We start from the raw sequence: 19,709 nt of genomic DNA, 5'->3' as shown, positions 1-19,709 counted from the left end.
ATATAGACATTTTCAAATAAACAGAAGTTGAGAAAATTGTCACCAGAAGATCTATACCACAACACATTTAAAAGGTAGTTTTTCACGTTGAAAGGAAATTATACTAGATGTCAACCCAGCTCTACAGATTACATTGTTCAAAGACGTCTACCACAATATCTCTTTTCCTAGAACCGGGAAGCCCGGTTTTTCTTTTTTAATTTTATTTTTTATAGAAGTAATACCTGCTCTTTGTGGAAATTTTGGGAGAAAAAAGTAACAAAAAAATTATCTCATCCTTCAGAAATAAGTACAATTCCAGGGTTTCTCTGGTGGCGCAGTGGTTGGGAGTCCGCCTGCCATTGCAGAGGACACGGGTTCGAGCCCTCGTCCGGGAAGATCCCACATGTCGCGGAGCAGCTGGGCCCGTTGCGCCGCGGCTGCTGAGCCTGCGCTCTAGAGCCGGCGAGCCACAGCTGCTGGGCCCGTGCGCCACAACTGCTGAAGCCCACGCGCCTGAAGCCTGTGCTCCTTAGCAAGAGAGGCCACCGCAGTGAGAGGCCCGTGCACCACAATGAAGAGTAGCCCCCACTCGCCTCAACTTGAGAGAGCCCGCACGCAGCAGTGAGGACCCAACACAGCCAAATAAATAAATTAAATAAATAAATTAATTAATTTTTTAAAAAAAGAACTGGTATCTGAGATTTAAAAGAAAAGAAATAAGTACAATTCCAGGGATTACATCCAGACATGATAACATCCAAGAGCCGCAGAATTGTTTCTAGAAGCCATCCACTGGATTCTTTGCATCTAGTTAACCAGAATTGTTTTACATGGCTCTGTCTTAACCAATTACTTCCCAGGAGAATGAAAGCATAATGGTTGGCTAAACCAGTCAAGATTGATTCTTAATGTTGAATACAAAGTCATCATTTTCCGAGTCTTGAGGAATAGTAGAACCTCATTCTGATATAAATAAAAGGGAGAAAAAGGCTTTGGGGTAGGTGACCAACCATTACCAATGGTTGAACGGCAAAGCCTGATGAATGATTGGGAATAACTCAATCAAAGTGACTGCATTTTTGATAGAGCTAAAAGGTAAAGAGGGATGGAGGGTAATAAGCTAAAATATATGAGCCTTGAGGAAGAGGAGTAATGGTCTGAGAGAAGCACCAATGAATAAGGAAAATGCCCATCTTATAGCCTGATTCTGAAGTACATTTTTTGTAGAAGAATGAACAGCTTTTACTTTAGAGAACTATAGGTGAATTGGTATCCTTAGCAGAGAGCCAGCTTTCAGTTGACTAAGAGGTAGAGAGATCATTTAATGAAAAGGTGGAAACTATGAAAATAGTTCGTTAACTATGGCAGAGGGTTTCCAGAGAGCCAGTGTCTTGCCTGAAAAGCCATTCAATATTTGTAATAGCCTTTCAGACTTAGGATCAGCTTGACACTAACATTTGTGAGGCATGGCAGTATCTCTAATAACCATATTACCACTGAAATTTTTTCGCCATATATTTAGAGCCACTAAGCTTCATTGATTTAGAATTTAATGTTTCATTTCTGATTGGCATTAATTTGTCTGTCAAAAAACTTTCCATGGACATTTATTTTAATTTAAAAGAAAGAATTCTATGTCTTTTGCTATACCATCCCCCTCATTTTCTTCTTTACATGCTCAGTGGTCTATAAAAAATCTTAAAGAAATGATACATAAGATTCACATAACTATACAGAGGCGTATAAAAGCAGCCCCAAATGACAAGATAATTAACACTTACATCTTTCTACCCAGTGGTGTGTACGTGAGGTATTTTTGCTATTGTCTGTGAGTCACTGGAAGAACTGTGTATAGGTCCTGAAAGAAATAAAACTTTGGACAAGATAGAATGTGAATGTATCTTGAGTGTTTGACTCTGAGGCCTGGGCTGCCACTTTGTTAGATCCCAAATACATACAGGAATTATATGCATGCAAGCCTGAGGTATTCAGCTAGTATAGTGTAGTCATTAAGAACACAGATTTGAGAGTCAGCTCAATCAGATGTTCAAGTCACCGCTTCTTTTTAGTGTGACCATATATAAATTATTTAACCTCTCACAGCCCCATTTATGAAATAGGAATAATAATAGAACCTAATATTACAGGAATGGGGTCAGAATTAAATGAGATAATGCATAAAAGGGTTTAGTTCATGGCTGGCAAAACATTAAATATGCAATAAGGAGTAGCTTCTCCCGTTATCATTATCAGCAGCAGTAACAACGCAGTAATAAATATACAGCAACTCTCAGAAGGTCTTTTGCAGACCACGCAGACCTTTGTCTGTAGTTTGTGAATCAGTTAGGTTTGGAGATGCCCTTTTATTCAATGTAAGTTTTGCTTTTTGTACTTATCTGTTGAACTTCTGTAGTTGTTCTGAAAGTTACCATCCAGAACTGATGATTTTCTAATTCTCAGCCTATGCTTTTGCAAGAAATCAATTAGTTAGTTCAGATGTTTACTAGAGATGGTAACTACTGCTTTGGATACCACTATCTAATAGGAGTGTTGTTGATTCTTACTGACAGGCTAATCAAACCAAGTACCTTTATGGTGAAGATTATTAGGATTTAGGAGATGTGAAGAAAATATTCCTTTCCCTTTAAAAATTGACAGTGACCTCTGGGTACTTCTGCTCTGTATGAATTTCATTTTATATCTCCATATGTTCGGAAACTGGATTTTAAATACTAGCAGGTCTTGATGACCTAATACTTACCTCCTTGATCAAACCTGGGCTACTGTAGCATTCATGTACTAGGATGTTCAGTCTGTGTCTGGATTTGGAATTTCCAAACCTTTTTCTTCGTATATTCTAAAGATAAGGAGGTCTAGGTTCATATTCCAGCTCACCTACTTGTTAACAGTGCTTATTTAGTAATCTGTTCATTTATTCAGCAAATATATGTGGAGCCCCTACCCCTACTTTGCATGATACTACATGCAAAGTACCATGCTGGAAGCTTGAAAAAAAATGGGAAACCATTGGTGTTAAATAGGAGAGTGACTTGATTAGATTTGTGCTTTTGGAAAGAACTCTGCAATTTATCAGGGGCCTCAGAGATCGGTTATAAGGCTGTTGCAGTAATCCATGATGGAGATGATTTGGAAGCTTCAGCATATTTATGCATCATAATTCAAGCCATTGGAGTGAATAAATCAACTCATCTACCCTCCCTGAGTCCATCAGTAAACTAGAAATATTAATCCCTGCTACAGTTTTCTCACAGTATTGTTATGAAGTCAAATAAGATACTATGCATAAAATCATTTGTAAACAGCCGTGGAAATTTTATTTATTACAGTTATCACTTCTTTATGCATATGCTTTCATGTGTTTTTGTCTTGTTTTCTTTCCCACTTCCATTGTTATATGGTTTATAATGTTAAATATTTCAGTTTTTAGTTGTCTGCTCAGGTTCCTATATTATTCAAAAGATTGGCATATTAAAAATATAATTAATCCAAATCCAGGGGACATTTGGTTGTGAGGAAATGCAGCAGCAATTGCATCTTTTAAAATTTAGTGTAATCCATCTTTTCGCAGGGCCCATCGCCTTTTGCACAGAATAGACCGAGTCCCTGTACAGAAAGGTAATAGAATGCATCTTGCCAAATTCTCAGTTCTTTGATGGTCAAGTTAATATGAGCTTGGGAACGAGGACTCCAGAGCCTTCCATTTCACCCTTTACCATAATAGCCCTTACTTTACAGGTCAGGAAACCAATGTGGAGAATCTGCCTAAACTCAGGATTTAATGAAACAACTTTAGAGTAGATTCATGATCTCACTGAGCCTACTGTGATATAAAATATTAGCAGAACACCATTTGTCACTTAATTCCATAGACCCCACTCTAACTGAAAGATCAGATTGCTTTCTGCATCCCTAGAGAAGTAGTTTCAGCTCAAGGCTAAAAAAAAAAAGTCAGGATCTAATAGTCCAGGACTGAGAAGTTTGAATTTTCCAACTCTTAGTATATATTCACTAAAAAAAATGGCTGCAAGTTCCCTTGTGTGGTATAGCAGGCTCTCTTCTGACTCAGGTGTGAGATGTTTTAGCAAATCTTAATCGGGCAAACCTTAATAGGCTTGCTTATGATTTTGCACTGGGGCTTCTGAACTAAGGAATCTTTGTAAAGTGATCTCTCTGAACCTTAAGTACCAGGCCCAAACACCTGCCATTTGGGGGTAACTGTATTCACTTATTTTTATTTTCTCCATTACTTGATCCCAGCTATCTTTGACTCTCCGCGTCCATATAGTTAATTATCCACCATTGGTCACTCCCCACAAGAGTCTGTCTTAAGCCTTCAGGTGTTCCTTTACCAATCTCTTCCTGATGTGAGGGAGACAGAAGAGAAGTGAGTCCTCAGGACCCTGGTCAGAAGCATAAGGGAAGCAAATGTGACAGGTCTTACTATCATTCTTCTCTTGCAGCCTTTGAAGTTTACATTTTGCAAAAGGAGTTTTGGTCCTTAATAACTAAGCCAGTACTAAACCCAAACTGCATCAGCCTACCAAACAAACTGTTAAAGTGACTACCAGCTCGTACATTAAATCAAGCCTCTCCGATAAGATGCCCAATAGTAATTAATTTGTCATTCAAAATTATGTTTAGTCATCCTTGAATAACTAGTACAAAATGTGTACCCACACAGGTTTGTTTGGTTTTTTTTCCTGCAATTCCTTAGAAAACTCTTACATTCCCCTCTGAGTATAATTCTCTTCTCCCTTACTCTTACTTTGCTATCACCCTTGAGCCCATGTTGTGTTTAGGTCCTAGTCACAGGACAAGATTCAATAAGGGATAGAGCAGAGCAGAGTGCTACCCTTCTCTGGCAAGGGAGATACAATCGAAAGCATTCTGGAGAAGGCTGAGGGATCAAGCTTTCACAATTTCGCTTAGCACCCTTGCATTTATCAAGGAAATATGGTAAAAGTATGAAGACAGCTGGTGTATCAGTTCATAGATCAGTTTGTGCTCTTGATTTTCAGCTCACCCAGCTATCCAGCTGCAGACAGAAGGGGATTATTATAGTAGTGCCTCATGATGGTTCTGTGTTTTCTTGGATTTTTGAGCTATGCATTCTAGCAAGGACCAGAGTGCCCCACTTTCATTGTAAGTTGCCCAGTGTTATTAAAAGCTTTCACATGAAAGCTTTCCATATTCTTCAGTTTCTTTAAATTGAGCAATGGCAGGACAACCTAGTCCTCCAAAGCTTCACCCTCAATGGGAACTTGTTCCCAGGTGACATAAGATAATACCTTAATTATGAGCTTGGCTGCCACATTCCACTGACTGTTGACTTCTCATCCTGGGAAATGAAATGATGTCTTAATGCCCTTTTCCCTGCCATCACCTGTTAAGGAGTTCCAAATATTCTGCATTTTCTCTGAAGTCTTTGTTTTGCCAGCTCAATCCATAATAATCTGTCTTAATTAAATTATGTTTATTTGCAAGGAACAAAAATTTATTCAAAACAGTTCAAGAAAAGAGGAGGGCTTATTTTGAATATATGGATTTCACAGGATCCAAGAAAAAGGTAAACAGCAGATCATGTCTGCACACTCCTGTCTCCTTAGCCTCTAGCACAGTGCCTGACATATGGTACTTGCTTAATAAATATTTGTTGAATGAATAAAAATGACTCAATTAGCAACTACCTACGTTTCTGGATCTTTTTGGTCAGCTCTGAAGATGGAAGGGAGTAGAAGTAGGAAGTGGCTTGGGATGGAAGTCATGTGATATGAATAGCAAGGATGTAGTTGGAATCCTAAGGAATACTCTCTTAGGAGGATGTACAATTGGCAACTTGAGTACACATATCCTACCACCAACTTCTATGGATTATCAAGCCATTCTTGCCACCAACAGTCAATTCTCAATATATCATCTGTATAATATATAATAATTAAAATCAGAGGTAATAAAAACAGATTGACCTTTGAAACCAATCTGTTTCTATCATCTCTGATTTTTGTTATCATATATTATATTTAGTAGTTTGGGCATACTTTATTCCTCTTCTTAACCATATCTTTATTTATAAAATGAAGTTACAATTATACTATCTCACAGACTTGTTGAGATGATTAAGTGAGTAACACATAACAAGTGCTCAGTAACTGCTAGCTGCCATCCTCATTGTCAAGTGTCATCATCATCATCAGAAAGAGTACTAAGCTAGAAGGAAAGCTGCATTATAACCTCAGTTTTGCCACCAACTTGCTGTGTGATCTTGGGAATTCATTAAACCTGTTTGGGCTTTGGGCTTCTCATTTATAATATGGGAACACTTGGCTAGATGATTTCTGAGTTTCCATTTAGTTCTAAGACATTACAGTTTATCATGGGAGGGAAGATTGTGTGGATATTTTCATGTGTATGGAAAGTTGTTTTAAAAATTAAATGAGATAATGCATATGAAATGCTTTACAGATCCTAATACGCATATATTTGTAACCACTAGTAAATATTAAATATGTTTATTATAGTTTTAATTATTATGATAACATGTTCATCAGGGACTTAGAATATATGGAAGCAGAAAGCAGGCTTTGAGTGATTACCATCAGGAGCTCATAAATTTAATGACCATTGGAATAGGGTCAGTAATTTTTTTTCTCAGAGAAACTTTCTCTATAATTGTTCTCAGAGTCTGCTTTATGGTATTTACTTTTGGATAATATTAGTTTAGGAAGAAAGCAAGCTGTCTAGTGAAGACCTAAAGCACTATAGTATCCTGTAGAAATGTCAGTGTGGTTGTGGATAAGATCAGGGTTGCCATGATGAAACGTGTTACTTAAGCAGTCCTGAATTTCAGAAGAGTCTAAAGAGTATGAATACATTTCTTTTGGAAACTTAGTTATTAGGACATGAGTACTAATATAATACTGATATGACAGATAGATTTAAAGAAGACAAGTTGGCTTTCTGTGAGATATACTTCAATCTTAGAAATGTTAAATTGTTGTAGCAACTGGTATCATTACATACTGTGGGATTCTTGTGAAAAGTTTTGAATTTAAATACTTCCTTTCCAATTAAAGTATATATTTATATTTTATCAGAACAACACTTTTCAAATTGTATCTTAATTGTCTTAATTGTACCTCTGCAAGTCTTAAAAAGAGAGCCATTTTAAGAATATAGGGTTTGAAGAGAGACAAATGGAAAAAGTGGGAGCCCAGTAAAATTTTAAACCTCATCTCCTAGGTTATATAGATGCCTCCTTCGTTTGAGGATATGTAATTCCTGAAGATGCAAATTTCCTGTTGTAGACTACTCAAGGACATTTTGTGTGTTTCAGTATCATTGATTTCAGATCCCTTAGCTTCTATCCTCAGCCTCATCTTTCTGAATTATAATTTTAAAATAAGCTTTCCCGTTCTGCCTTCTTCCATCTGAGAAACATTAAGGTAAAAAGATTGATGATAGACTTGGAGTTTGTATGCAGAAAAATAAACTTGCTTCCTATAATTTGCAGTGTTCTGCACATGTGAAAATCTAAGGATAATTAGTTATTATTGCTTTAATGTGATGGAGACGATAGCTTGTTCTATGAGACAAGCTCTATGGCTAATGAATTTTGTCTTTTGGTTGATTGACTGGTTAATGGAATCAGAAAAAATATTTTTTGTTTCTTCTTTACAAAAATGCTTTCATTCTCTACTGAAAATGGATATAGGGATTTGGGTAGCCAGTCTTTGTTAGAGCACATCCTTCTTTATTTATTTTCCCCTCATTTGTTTTCCCCTTTTCTCAGTTATGTTCTGTATTCTTGTTTCTAATTCTCATTTTGATTCAGTATTTGCAGTGAAACTTACAAATTTGCAAGGGAGAATCATTAAGTTGGCAATTATATATGTATACATATTATATATAGTTATGGTTATCAACATTTCATTCATTCTCTTCATTCCTTGTTTTCTCTGCAAGACCTGGAACACTGTAGATATTCTATTCAAGAAACCAGATTTAAAACTCAAGTGCAGTGGGAATTTGTAGGAAGAAAATAGAGGCCATAGTCTGGTACTTTCTCAGACACACAGCTCTCAGTCAATCTATGCAAAAGCTTCCCCAGATACTTATGGATTGTATGGCTTTGTCTCTCTCCCACTTCCCAAGCCCTTACCCATTCTTTTTAAAAGCAGGATTGAGCTTGGATTCTCAGCTCTAAAATGGTGTGGGAAGAGCACAAACTGCAAATATCTTCCTTCTGTCAAAAATAGGCAGTAGTTGTCATGCTAGGTGCTATGCTATTATGCTGTGTTATTATGATGTGCCTTTCTTAGCCATGAAAAACCCCAAACAGAGGGCTTCCCTGCCATTTAAATGGCCATGTCACTTCTCTTTGACTGTGGATGATGGACCCTGTACCCTCTGGAAGGACTTTTCTCAGACATGGATCAGTGAGTAGTGCCCACTCAGCAGTTATTTTGGTCTATGAGCTGAAGTTCCTTGAATTCCAGGAGATAAGGCAGTCATTGTCTCTCTGAACCCATTGCCAGACACCCAGTCATTTGATAGTAGGTGCTGCCAACCTGAGCAGTGAAGGCGGGCAACCTGCTCTTCCTCACCATGGCCTAAGATGCCATCCTTGTCAAGTAAATGGAGATGGATCACGCTGCTCTAACCTTGTTATATATCACTGTCAAACCCTGCTCTTGGCTTCCAGAGGTTGGCCAACAGAGACAAAGTACTTTTTCTGGTAGCAAATGTTACCTTGGATTGTTTGTGAGGCATTTAAGTGATGAGGAAGTACAAAGGACCTGCTACATGAAGAATCGTAATACCCAGTTAAGCTTCTTTGTCTGAGGCAAACCTCCCAATACCCTAAATTCTGTTTGGCTGTTTGGTAAATGCGGTACTTATCCCAGCTCTAAATTAGGACAGTGACTGATTCCTCTTAGAAACTGTTCAGATTTTTCTTTGAGACCCTACACACTTTGGAAGTTTCAGGGACTAGAAAGATTAAGAAATGCCATTTCAAAGAAGAAAAAGTTTAAAAATATATTGTGGTTATTGCTGTTTTCCTATTACTTAAGCCTGGTTCCAGACTTGGTAAAAAGACTTTTCCTAAAGTTAAAGGAGTATGTTATAACAATTTCATAATCTCCAAAGCCTTTTTACTATTGCTTTATTAGAAACTTTATAAAACAATTATTTAAAAATTTTCATTAATCCTCATGATTTGCTTGAAAACACCCAGAAGCATTTTCATGGAGAAATGAGCCCATTGAAACAATAGCTTGTCTTAATCATTGCAAACCAGAGACCTTACCTCACCATTAGCACCAGAGCAATGTATGGCCATCTCTTTCTGCCATATCAGCTAGCTACAAACATCACCTCAGCTGAAAATTATTTCTTTAGCACCGCTACCTCATTCCATCAGGCCATTTGCACCTCCCTTTTACTCACATAGGCTAAAATCCTAATGTTTGTAGTAAGCCAGACTCTCCCAGGAATATCTGATGCATTCACTCCTCTTGTCTCAAGGTGTTTACACTGGGACATTTTATACATTTTATATTTTCTTTGGCCCTCACTTCACGTCTTTGGGGCTGAGGCCAGTAAACTATTTATTTTAACTGGGCCATTTTATAAGGTGTAAACCAGGAAATCATATTAAATACCATGTCTATTTAAAAATTATTATAATAGTTGAAAGTTGACAGACTTCTACTCAGGCCTACAAGAAATTCCTGTAACATTCTAGCCATCTGCTGCCTTTAGGTGGAACAGTACCTTATACATCTTAAAAAACTGACTAAAGTCCTAATTTTTATGAGACATTTTAAAAGAAATAAATTTCAGTCCTTTCCACTATTACCTGCTCTAGTATTTCAGCAGTTAACAAATTCTGATTTGAGTTCTGTTGTTTTAATTAAATCATCTATCTAGTCTACTTTTTGTATTACAAATTTTAGAAATTTATCCTTTCTTCCTCCCTTTTATGTGCGCGTGTGTGTGTGTGTGTGTGTGTGTACGGGAGAGAGAGAGAGAGAGAGAGAGAGAGAGAGAGAGAGAGAGAGAGAGGCACCACAAAATCCCCTTAGCATTCCCAATTTCATGTTTCTAAGACTGGAATTTAGAAAATGTGAAGAAAATATCATTGCCAATGCTTCCATTTCGAAAAGCTAAAGTCTTCAGAAACTAGTGAGTCAATTTATAGAATTTTTAAAGTCTTACCTATAATGTTCTATAATGATGGTTGATCTGTATTTTACTTCTATATTCTACTCCTTTCCTGGGAGGAGAAGGTGGTTTATGGTAGGGTCTCTGGTAGGATAATGTACACTTGTATGGGTGAATTGAGGCCTTTGTCTTTGATCACTAAGTAGCTGTGAATTTGGACAACACACTTAATCTCTTTCAAAATCTTTCTACCCATTTGTTATATGTGAGTGGTTTGGACTAGGGTATCCCATTGGACTACATGGCTAGGGATTAGCCATTCGAGTACGATGAGGTAGGTTGGGAAGGGTGTTCTGACAAAAGCAAGTATTTGTATAAATTCTGGGAGGAAATAAAGAACATGGCATATTAGGGAACTAAAACTAGTTCATTATGACTAAAGAATAGGGTGAAATGAAGTGGGGTAGCCAGAAGGAAATGTGGAGATATAATCATTGTTAGTGGATCCAAAGCAGATTTTAGAGAGAGTACTTTTAATGGAAGTAGGGTGATAGACCAGGCTGCTGAGAGTTGAAGAATGAATGGAAGATAAAGAAGCTGAAAAAGAAGTCTTTTACAATAAAAGACTCAGAAACTGACATGGAAAGAGAGGAAAGAAAAGGTTGTTTATTTAATTGCCTCTCTTAAGCCTAATAATTGGGACTGTTTAATTATAAAAAACACCAAATATTTTATATAATGTAACCAAGAATAGGAGAAAAATAACACTTTATTTTCTTTGTGGGTATCAGTAAAATTTGCCTGGTAATCTTTCTCTTCTTTTTGTCTTTCTCTGCCCTTTCTTCCTGAATGATGTGCCTTTCTGAAGAAATTCAAGACTCCTCAGTTTTTCACCACATCCCAGCAGTCACATGGCTTTAAGGCCTGCCCTTCCCCTCTGACTCACAGGAATCTCTTTGTCAGCTGTCTGCCTGTCAATGGATGGAAACAAGGTGTAGCATCAGCCCCTGCCCAGGCAATTAACCAGGGAAAAGGATGAGGTTCTGTACTCTTCTGTAGAAAAGCATTTTTGAGGGCTTTTAAAGACAACATTTTAAAGACAGGAGTGCTTTTAATACTTGAGATGCTCATTAATCTCCTATACTTCCTAGTAGTTAAGATATTCCTTTAAAAGCACCAGTTTATCATGGAAAGAAGTTCCTTAGGTACCTTAAGAAACAACTATTTTCATTTCCTTTTTCTCCAACTAACCTAAATTCTCTTAAAACACTAATCTCCCCCTCTCTTACCAGTGCCTAGGAGTTAAAAATGCCTAATGCTTCCTCTAGCGTTCCTGTTGTGTCTGCAGTCAATTCCCTGATCTTGTAACTACCAGCTTAAGGTCTCAGGTTTCACTGACAGAGATTCTCTTTTTCTCCTTCTTTTGTTTTTGTTTGTTTTAGGGGAAAAAAAGAAAAGGAAAACACACCCCAAACTGAGCTCTTAGTAGCAAAGTTTATATTCTCTAGTAAGATAGATCTTGACCTCTGAAAATAAATTCATTAGTCTGTGTAACCATAATGGCAGACCAGTATTTATGTTCATATTGATCTTTCACAAACATTTAACATGGATGTTGACCATTGTTTTAATACTTTACATTATAATTCCATTGAGGGGGTGGAATTCCCAACTAATACTAGAATAATTATATGAAGCAAAGCTAGAGAATATAGAAAATACCTTTCTCTGGGCAAGATATGCAGAACTTGTTATTTTGCCATATCAAAAATGATCTCCTGGGGGCTTCCCTGGTGGCGCAGCGGTTGAGAGTCCGCCTGCCGATGCAGGGGACTCGGGTTCGCGCCCCGGTCCGGGAAGATCCCACATGCCGCGGAGCGGCTGGGCCTGCGCGTCCGGAGCCTGTGCTCCGCAACGGGAGAGGCCACAGCAGAGAGAGGCCCGCGTACCAAAAAAAAAAAAAAAAAAAAATGATCTCTTGGGGCTTCCCTGGTGGCACAGTGGTTGAGAATCTGCCTGCCAATGCAGGGGACACGGGTTCGAGCCCTGGTCTGGGAAGATCCCACATGCCACGGAGCAACTGGGCCCGTGAGCCACAATTACTGAGCCTGCGCGTCTGGAGCCTGTGCTCCGCAGCAAGAGGCCGTGATAGTGAGAGGCCCGTGCACCGCGATGAAGAGCGGCCCCCGCTTGCCACAACTAGAGAAAGTCCTCGCACAGAAACAAAGACCCAACACAGCCATAAATTAATTAATTAATTAATTTTTAAAAAAATGGTCTCTCATAATGAAGACTTGCTTTAGTGTAATATCTTTAAATTTTTTGATTCATTGAAGCAGTGACCATGTAGGCAAAAAAAAAGCATAGTATTATTTTATTGTATCCAATTCCAGTAAATTTCACATTACTTATTCTGGGACACATCTGGCTGTAACCTAGATATTAAAATGGACTCAATATCAAGTTGCAATGTGCTTGATCTGGATTGGACCTTGTGTTCCAACAACAGTTTTCCAACACCAACTGGTTGTTCTACAATTTAATCCAGTTCTAACACTAACTACCTGGAGTTAGTGCAGACTCCACAGGGTAAGGGGTCAGTCCCACAAGACTGCCCCTCTTCAGGCATCAGCCACAAGTCACAGGTGACCTCAAGCCACCCGTACTTCTTCCTAGCTGGCTACAGATTTGGGGCTCATCACATCCCCTTTCAGCTCAGTAATTCACTAGAAAAACTCACGTAACTCACCAAAAATGCTGTACTTATGATTACAGTTTTATTATAAAGGCTGTAACTCAGCAACAGCCAAATGGAAGAGATGCATAGGACAGGATCCTAGGGAGGAGGGGGCAGAACAGAGTTTCCATGACCTGTCCTTAAGGATTCCAGGCATGTCGACCTTCCAGCACATCAGCATGTTCACCCGTCAGGAATTCCTGAGCCACTGAGCTTCAGTGTCCAGAGTTTTATATGGGGGTTTCATTACATAGGCATGATTGAATAAATAATTGGCCACATGATTGAAATCAATCACCTTCCCCTCCCCTCCCTGGAGACTGGGGGTGGGGCTGAAAGTTTCAAACCTCTAGTCACAGGCTTAGTCTTTCTGGCTTGTCCAGCCCCTCCCTTAAAACTACCTAGGGGCCCACAGGAGTCATTTCAGCATAAACTTAGGTATGGTCAAAAGGAGCTGATTGTGAATTGCTCAGGAACTTTCCTATTGCTCAGGACCTTTCAAGGGTATTTGAAACTCTATGTCAGGAACTGGGACCAAAGACCAGATATATTCCTTGTTATACAATAGACCTCAAGAGTACATTTGATTCAGTCGCATAGCTTTAAGCAAGTGAAATATTATTAATTTCATTTTACAGAGGAGATATCTGGCACTAGAAACTTCTGTGATTGGCACAAGGTCACATAAGTAACTTCTAGAAAGGATTGGAATCCCAGTTACCTTAGCTAATATATCCATTTTCTGTGGACATCCATCAGCTTAGACTATGAGACTCAGTTTTCCTGGCAAATTGTGAGACTATCCATGATATGTATACCAAAGAAGCATTAACTATCTGCTTTCAGTTTAGAAAGAATCATAATTGACTTTTTAAAAAATCTAGCTCTTTTAGCTTGGGAAACATCCTATGTGGAACCTACCTTAATCATTTCTCTTTAAGTATTTTTCATAGCTTTGTGTGACATACCTCCACCCTGTTCAAGAGCGCTGACAGTGTCTTGATACTTTTCCTTTTACTGAGTCAGCATTTGTTTTGTATTGTATACTTAAAAAACATTTTGCAGTTATAGATCAGGATTGCTACTGGTATCACTTGCTGGGGAAATGGAGAGCCCAAGAGCTTTGTCCAGAAACTATGCTGCTCAACTATTATTAGTTTTTTAAATTATGCCCGAATCATTCCAAAAATGATTTGAGACCAGTTTCAGTAGGATAAGTTGAAAAAAATGATAAATTAGATATAAGAAAAGAAAATGGGATGAAGAGAAGAAAGGTGAGAATACTAGCATAAGAATTAATACAGAGGTAATATAAAAATTTATTGACAGGCACAGTGAAGAGCATACAAAGTATATAGCTCTCTCAGAGGTTGACCTATTTTTAAAATATGGGCTGCATAGAAGACATTGTGTAGTATCAGGAACATTTGCTTCAATACTAATTTCATAGCCAATGTAGACATGGAATTCATATTGTTATGAATTTGGGGAGTGCTCTTTCCTTGTCATTTCAAAGTCTGAAATCATTCGTTGCACATTTCATTTTAGTTTTCATTCTTTACAGTCAACATCATCTAAAACTGTGCTGTCCAGTACTATAGTTACCAGCCACAAGTGGCTATTAGAGCATTTGACATGCAGCTCAGAAATGAGTTGTGCTCTAAGTGTAAAATACATCCTGGATTTTGAAAAAACCTCATGAAAAATTTTTAAAATACTGATTTTATGTTGAAATTAATATATTTTAGGTATATTGGGTAAAACAAGGTATAATATTATTAATTCTGAAATTAATTTTTGTTTTCTTAACCTGTCTACTAAAACTTCTGAAATTACACATGCAGCTCACACTTCTATTTGGACAGTGCTTTTCTAGAGAATTGATTTTCACCGTTATGTTAAATGCCCTACAGAATCCTTCTCAATGTAAAATTTCAGATAGCTTAGCTCTGAGTCTATGTTCATACAGCAGAATAATCAGTGCTGAACAAACACACGGGTAAGATTAAGTCATTGAAAGCAGAGTAAAAATATCAAGGATACAAAGTTACTACTTCAGAACACAAGTCTTTCTCATCTCTCAGGAAACCCATGCCTTTCAGGGCAGATCCTCAGTTTTCTTAGAGATGCACAGAAGCACTGCTGATTGCTAATTGGGAGAGGCTTCTTTTCACTATAGTTTTAAAAGATCTATTATGAAATTGGCCCTTATTTTGCAAAATTGCAAAGCATTTGGGAACTTCAGAGGAACATTGTGGCTTTACACAGATCTATATATTTTTATGTTTTTATTCTCTAACTAAATGAAAAAGATATAGATACATACATATATACATATATATGTGTGTGTGTGTGTGTGTATATATATATATATATATATATATATATATATATATATATATGGAACATGTAGAGTGAATATTTGCTTTTAGACATTCTAGATCAGGGATGCATACTGAAATAATAGAAAGACAGAGGGATTAGGTTCTATCTGGTTCACTGACTTACCTTTTTTGCTTTTTAATTTTTTCTTCTGTAAAAGTCCTCAGTAATTACAAATGCTCCTTTCAGCTTTAGGATTCTAGGTTATAAACACAAGTGCTAGGACATCTTGTGCTATGTTTTTGGTGATTATTTGTGGAATATTAAGGGAAAGTCCAGTGCCATGTGGCATGACATTGTTCTGCCACTTGTTATGGTCTTGGCTTTCCTTAACCTTCTTCCTCTGCAGTGCAAAAGATACTCTGTTTAATTTGGTGAATACAGCTAAAGTATTCTTATCCACCATTTAAAATATTATTTCCTTAAACAAAGAACAGTACCCAGTGGCCTCCTGGACTCCATGACATGGTAGGAATTTATGTCATCTCCTTCTTTTAAATCTTGAATAAAATTGTTTTCTAATTTGCTTTGCTAGATTCAACCAATTAATTTTTCTTGTATGTTAGATACATTAGGCAAGGCATAGAAATCAGCTTCTCGAATTTTCTAGGTTTACTCCACATAAGACAGCTACTCTCTCCAGGGGAATGTATATTGTCATTGACACCAGTCACTGCCAGTACCTGAACCCTCATTTCCTCTCAGTGGTACAATATAAGGGACAGCCAGATGGAGACTGATTGGCTTATTTACTCAGCATCATCATGAAAGTTCTTCATGCTTGTGGCCATTTCCTAGCTTATAGGGGGTTAATCCCTTACTAATTAAAAAGCTATATCTATCTGTCCTAGTTTTCAGTTGTCTTTTAGAGCAAAAGGAGTTAGGAGAATTAAACTTTGAAAACAATTTATAAATCTGTTTAGAGTACTGGTTTGGCATTTGCTATCAGACTTTGTTATTATCAGTTTTAATCATATTTCTCACACGGAAACTCAGAATAGGTTAGTTAGACTGGACTTTTCTCTGCCCTTCTTGAGGTAGGAGATCTAGTGAGTTACCTATTTAAAATATGTAAAAACAAAGAAAAATTTACCTCACAGAATTATACCCTAGATAATTAAAGGTAACTATTTTTTATGATCACGTGTTCATACAAGTAAACTTATACAAGTATAGTCAGCTGAATCTCCAAGGAACTTTTCCCTCCCACCAATCCTCCCTCCCTTTTTCTGTCTCCTTGATAGCTCTCTCCTTAGTACTTACTTCCTTATGTTCTGGCTGACCTTTCTCTGACCAGCAGGGCCTCGAGTGGAGTCCCTGTGGAGTCCATCAACTCTTCTCTGTAATTAGCTTAGTGGAGCCACTGTGAAGTGATGCAAGAAGGTTTTAGCTTCCCTGGAGCCACACTTTATAGTCTAGCATACTCCTTCTCTGTTGCTCCAGGGACCCAGATACCAGGAAACCATTATATTAATACAGCAACAGCAGCTCTTACTTTTTTAATCCCACAAAAACCACATGTGACCTGACATGATCTTAAGATATAAACAAGTACCCAACATACTTTGGGCTCCAGAGTACTGACTTTTCTTTCTTACCTGACATTTTGGCCAAAAACCAAACCCTTAATCCATTCAGTGAAGGCTGGTGATGCTATCTTGTCCACTGTCTGACCTGGAACTTCACTGGGAGCAATAGTATATGATACTAACCAGGAACCTCTGGTTAAAATTTTGCCCACTACCTTTTCAACTTTCTCTTATTTGAGCAAATTAGCTTTTCCTCTAAGAATTGCTATTTTACCTATTTCCCAGATATTGTACTAGTTTTGATTTTCTGAAATAAATTTTACCTTGCTCATCTCCTTTGAAAATTATTCTTGTTCTATGGACAATTTGCAAAGATTCAGAAGAATTACTTTTATATTCTGTTTCCAACAGCTTGCTTTTGATAAATTCTCAAATGTCCTGTCTAGATATACAGATTACAGACTCAGGCAGTCATTTTTTTTTTTTTTGAGAGTTATGTTTTATTTGGTGACCTTACTGAGAACTAAAGCCCGGGAGACACCTCTCAGATAGAACTGTTCCAAAGAGGTAAAGGGAGGAGTCAGGGTATATAGGAGTTTTTGCTGGAAACAAACAAACAAACATGGAGTCAAACATCAATAGATTATAGCTAATCACAAAAAGCAGACATCTCAAATTAATGATTTTAGTGCTTCTCTATGTATGGAAAGATACAAGAGTCTGGACTCATAGAAATTATTCCTTTGATATGCATCTTAACTATCCAGGGCCAGTATCCTGTTTTCCTTCATCCTGAAATCTCTTCAGGGCACACTGTCTAGGGTGGATTCAATGGTTGGTGGCTTGATGGTGGGTAACATTCATTGTTTACCAGAATGGCAGGCAACATTCTTGTTTACTGAAATAGCAGGCAACGTTTTTTTACCACACCAGTGTTAAAAGTCGTGTATTGGGCTTCCCTGGTGGCGCAGTGGTTGAGAGTCCACCTGCCGATGCAGGGGACACGGGTTCGTGCCCCGGTTCGGGAAGATCCCGCATGCCACGGAGCGGCTGGGCCCGTGAGCCATGGCCGCTGAGCCTGCGCTTCCGGAGCCTGTGCTCCACAATGGGAGAGGCCACAACAGTGAGAGGCCCGCATAGCGCAAAAAAAAAAACAAAAACAAAAGTCCTGTATCCTGGGAACCCTACATGCAAGTAGGGGCAATAAAAAAAAAGAAAGAGTGAGACGAACGCATAAGTCAAGCTTTTCCAGGTCCTCACCAGCCAACTTCACCTATAACCTTTTATTTTTTAAATTTATTTATTTTTTTAACATCTTTATTGGAGTATAATTGCTTTACAATGGTGTGTTAGTTGCTGCTGTATAACAAAGTGAATCAGCTATACGTATACATATATCCCCATATCCCCTCCCTCTTGCGTCTCCCTTCCACCCTCCCTATCTCACCCCTCTAGGTGGTCACAAAGCACCGAGCTGATCTCCCTGTGCTATGTGGCTGCTTCCCACTAGCTATCGATTTTACATTTGGTAGTGTATATATGTCCATGCCACTCTCTCACTTCGTCCCAGCTTACCCTTCCCCCTCCCTATAACCTTTTAACCTTTCTGAGTTTCATTCACTTCCCTCTTCTCTCTCAAGGCCTTGAACTCTGAAAAACCAGAGTACTTTTCTCTGGCTGTAAGGCAGTCATTTTGATTCCTCAAAGCCCCTTCTAACTCTGACTTTCCCGTTTTATTCTAATTAGGGTTTTCTGCTCTTTATAAAATTTATATTTTGTTTTCCTCAGCCAAATATGAATGTACCAGATAATTTTTAAGTTGATTTAAACAGTTTTTTCCTCCCCCCATCTAAGCGGCAGTTAATTTTAAGACCAGCCTTCAAGCAGTGTAGAAAGCATTTTGAAATTAGTGGAATCCCTCCTTTTTCTACTTTGGCAATTTTATTTCATTATTATATGAAGATTATTAGAAATGTAAAACTATAGGATACTTTTGAGAAATTAATATTGCTTTAAAAACAATTGCCACACCTCATCGATTTAAGTGTGTATGAGAATGTGAAGGAATGTTGGATATTTGTTAAGTGAGGGGTTTTTTCTTTCCCTCTTTATACCTTTATACCTCTTATTTTCTTTCCCTCTTTATACCTTCACTTAACAATATGCCTTCTTTCCTATAACTTTGTACACCTCCTTTTAATTTTTTTGAAATGAAAATTTATCTCATTAAAAGATTTTTCACATTTGCAAATTGGATCTTGGAGGCAGGCCCTGATCCCAGCTTCAACTCTTGTCCATACTGTGATTGGACAAGGGCAGGGAAGAGCTGCTGGGGAGAGCCGAGCTCTCTGAAGGATGGCTGGGTGCTGGTCAGGGGCTCCACTAACCTGAACAAGTTTTCCGAGAGGAAGCTTTCTTGCCAGCCTCATTGGAACCTTGATTCAGTCCCCACATAACATAAGGTAGTCAAAGGTAGGATTTGGTTCTGTGTTAAGTGGAGGACCACTCTGCCAAACTCCAGCCTTTGGAAACTTTGGCACTGGCTTAAGCCACTTAGAGACTGAAAACATACCACAGACCTTGGAATCCAGAGACAAGTCCAGAAAGAGACTTTTTCACTGTGCCCCATATATCCATCGGTTCCACTTGGCCACTAGTACAGACATGTACTCCTTTTTATGATGTCAAAAGAAGGAAAGTTTTTATTCATGATTCTAAAGAAAAGCTTCTGTGTGTACATATAATCAGTTTGTATATGTGTCCGCAGACTTGGGGCTCCTTGTCCCCTCCCATGTGTAGTTTTCCTTCTCTCTATCAAGCAGCCTCTGAGGACATGGGTGTGCAAATCAATCCCAGTTGCCTATAAATCTAAATCTTGAACAAGTTCTATCTCT

The 19,709-nt window shown here is 38.1% G+C and overlaps 1 protein-coding gene across 6 annotated transcripts in view; it reads left to right on the top strand.

Annotated features, from left to right (window-relative positions):
• The window catches only part of EXOC6B (exocyst complex component 6B), a 729,400-nt gene that overhangs the window by 538,137 nt on the left and 171,554 nt on the right, over positions 1 to 19,709 (top strand). For 2 of the 6 annotated variants that reach the window (XR_004352738.1, XM_032652459.1), the window contains exon 20: positions 3,572 to 3,618. The exons of the other annotated variants lie outside the window; for them this stretch is intronic. Coding sequence is in view for 1 of the 2 variants with exons in the window: in XM_032652459.1 (XP_032508350.1) it covers positions 3,572 to 3,597 (26 nt within the window). In the remaining variant the exon portion in view is untranslated. The remainder of the gene's footprint in view (positions 1 to 3,571; positions 3,619 to 19,709) is intronic. 6 annotated transcript variants of the gene reach the window in all.

The sequence above is a fragment of the Phocoena sinus genome, chromosome 13 (genome assembly GCF_008692025.1).
Source record: "Phocoena sinus isolate mPhoSin1 chromosome 13, mPhoSin1.pri, whole genome shotgun sequence".
Classification (NCBI taxonomy): Eukaryota; Metazoa; Chordata; class Mammalia; order Artiodactyla; family Phocoenidae; genus Phocoena; species Phocoena sinus.
The sequence above is the reverse complement of the archived record's forward strand: the minus strand, read 5'-3'. Positions and strand labels throughout refer to the sequence as shown.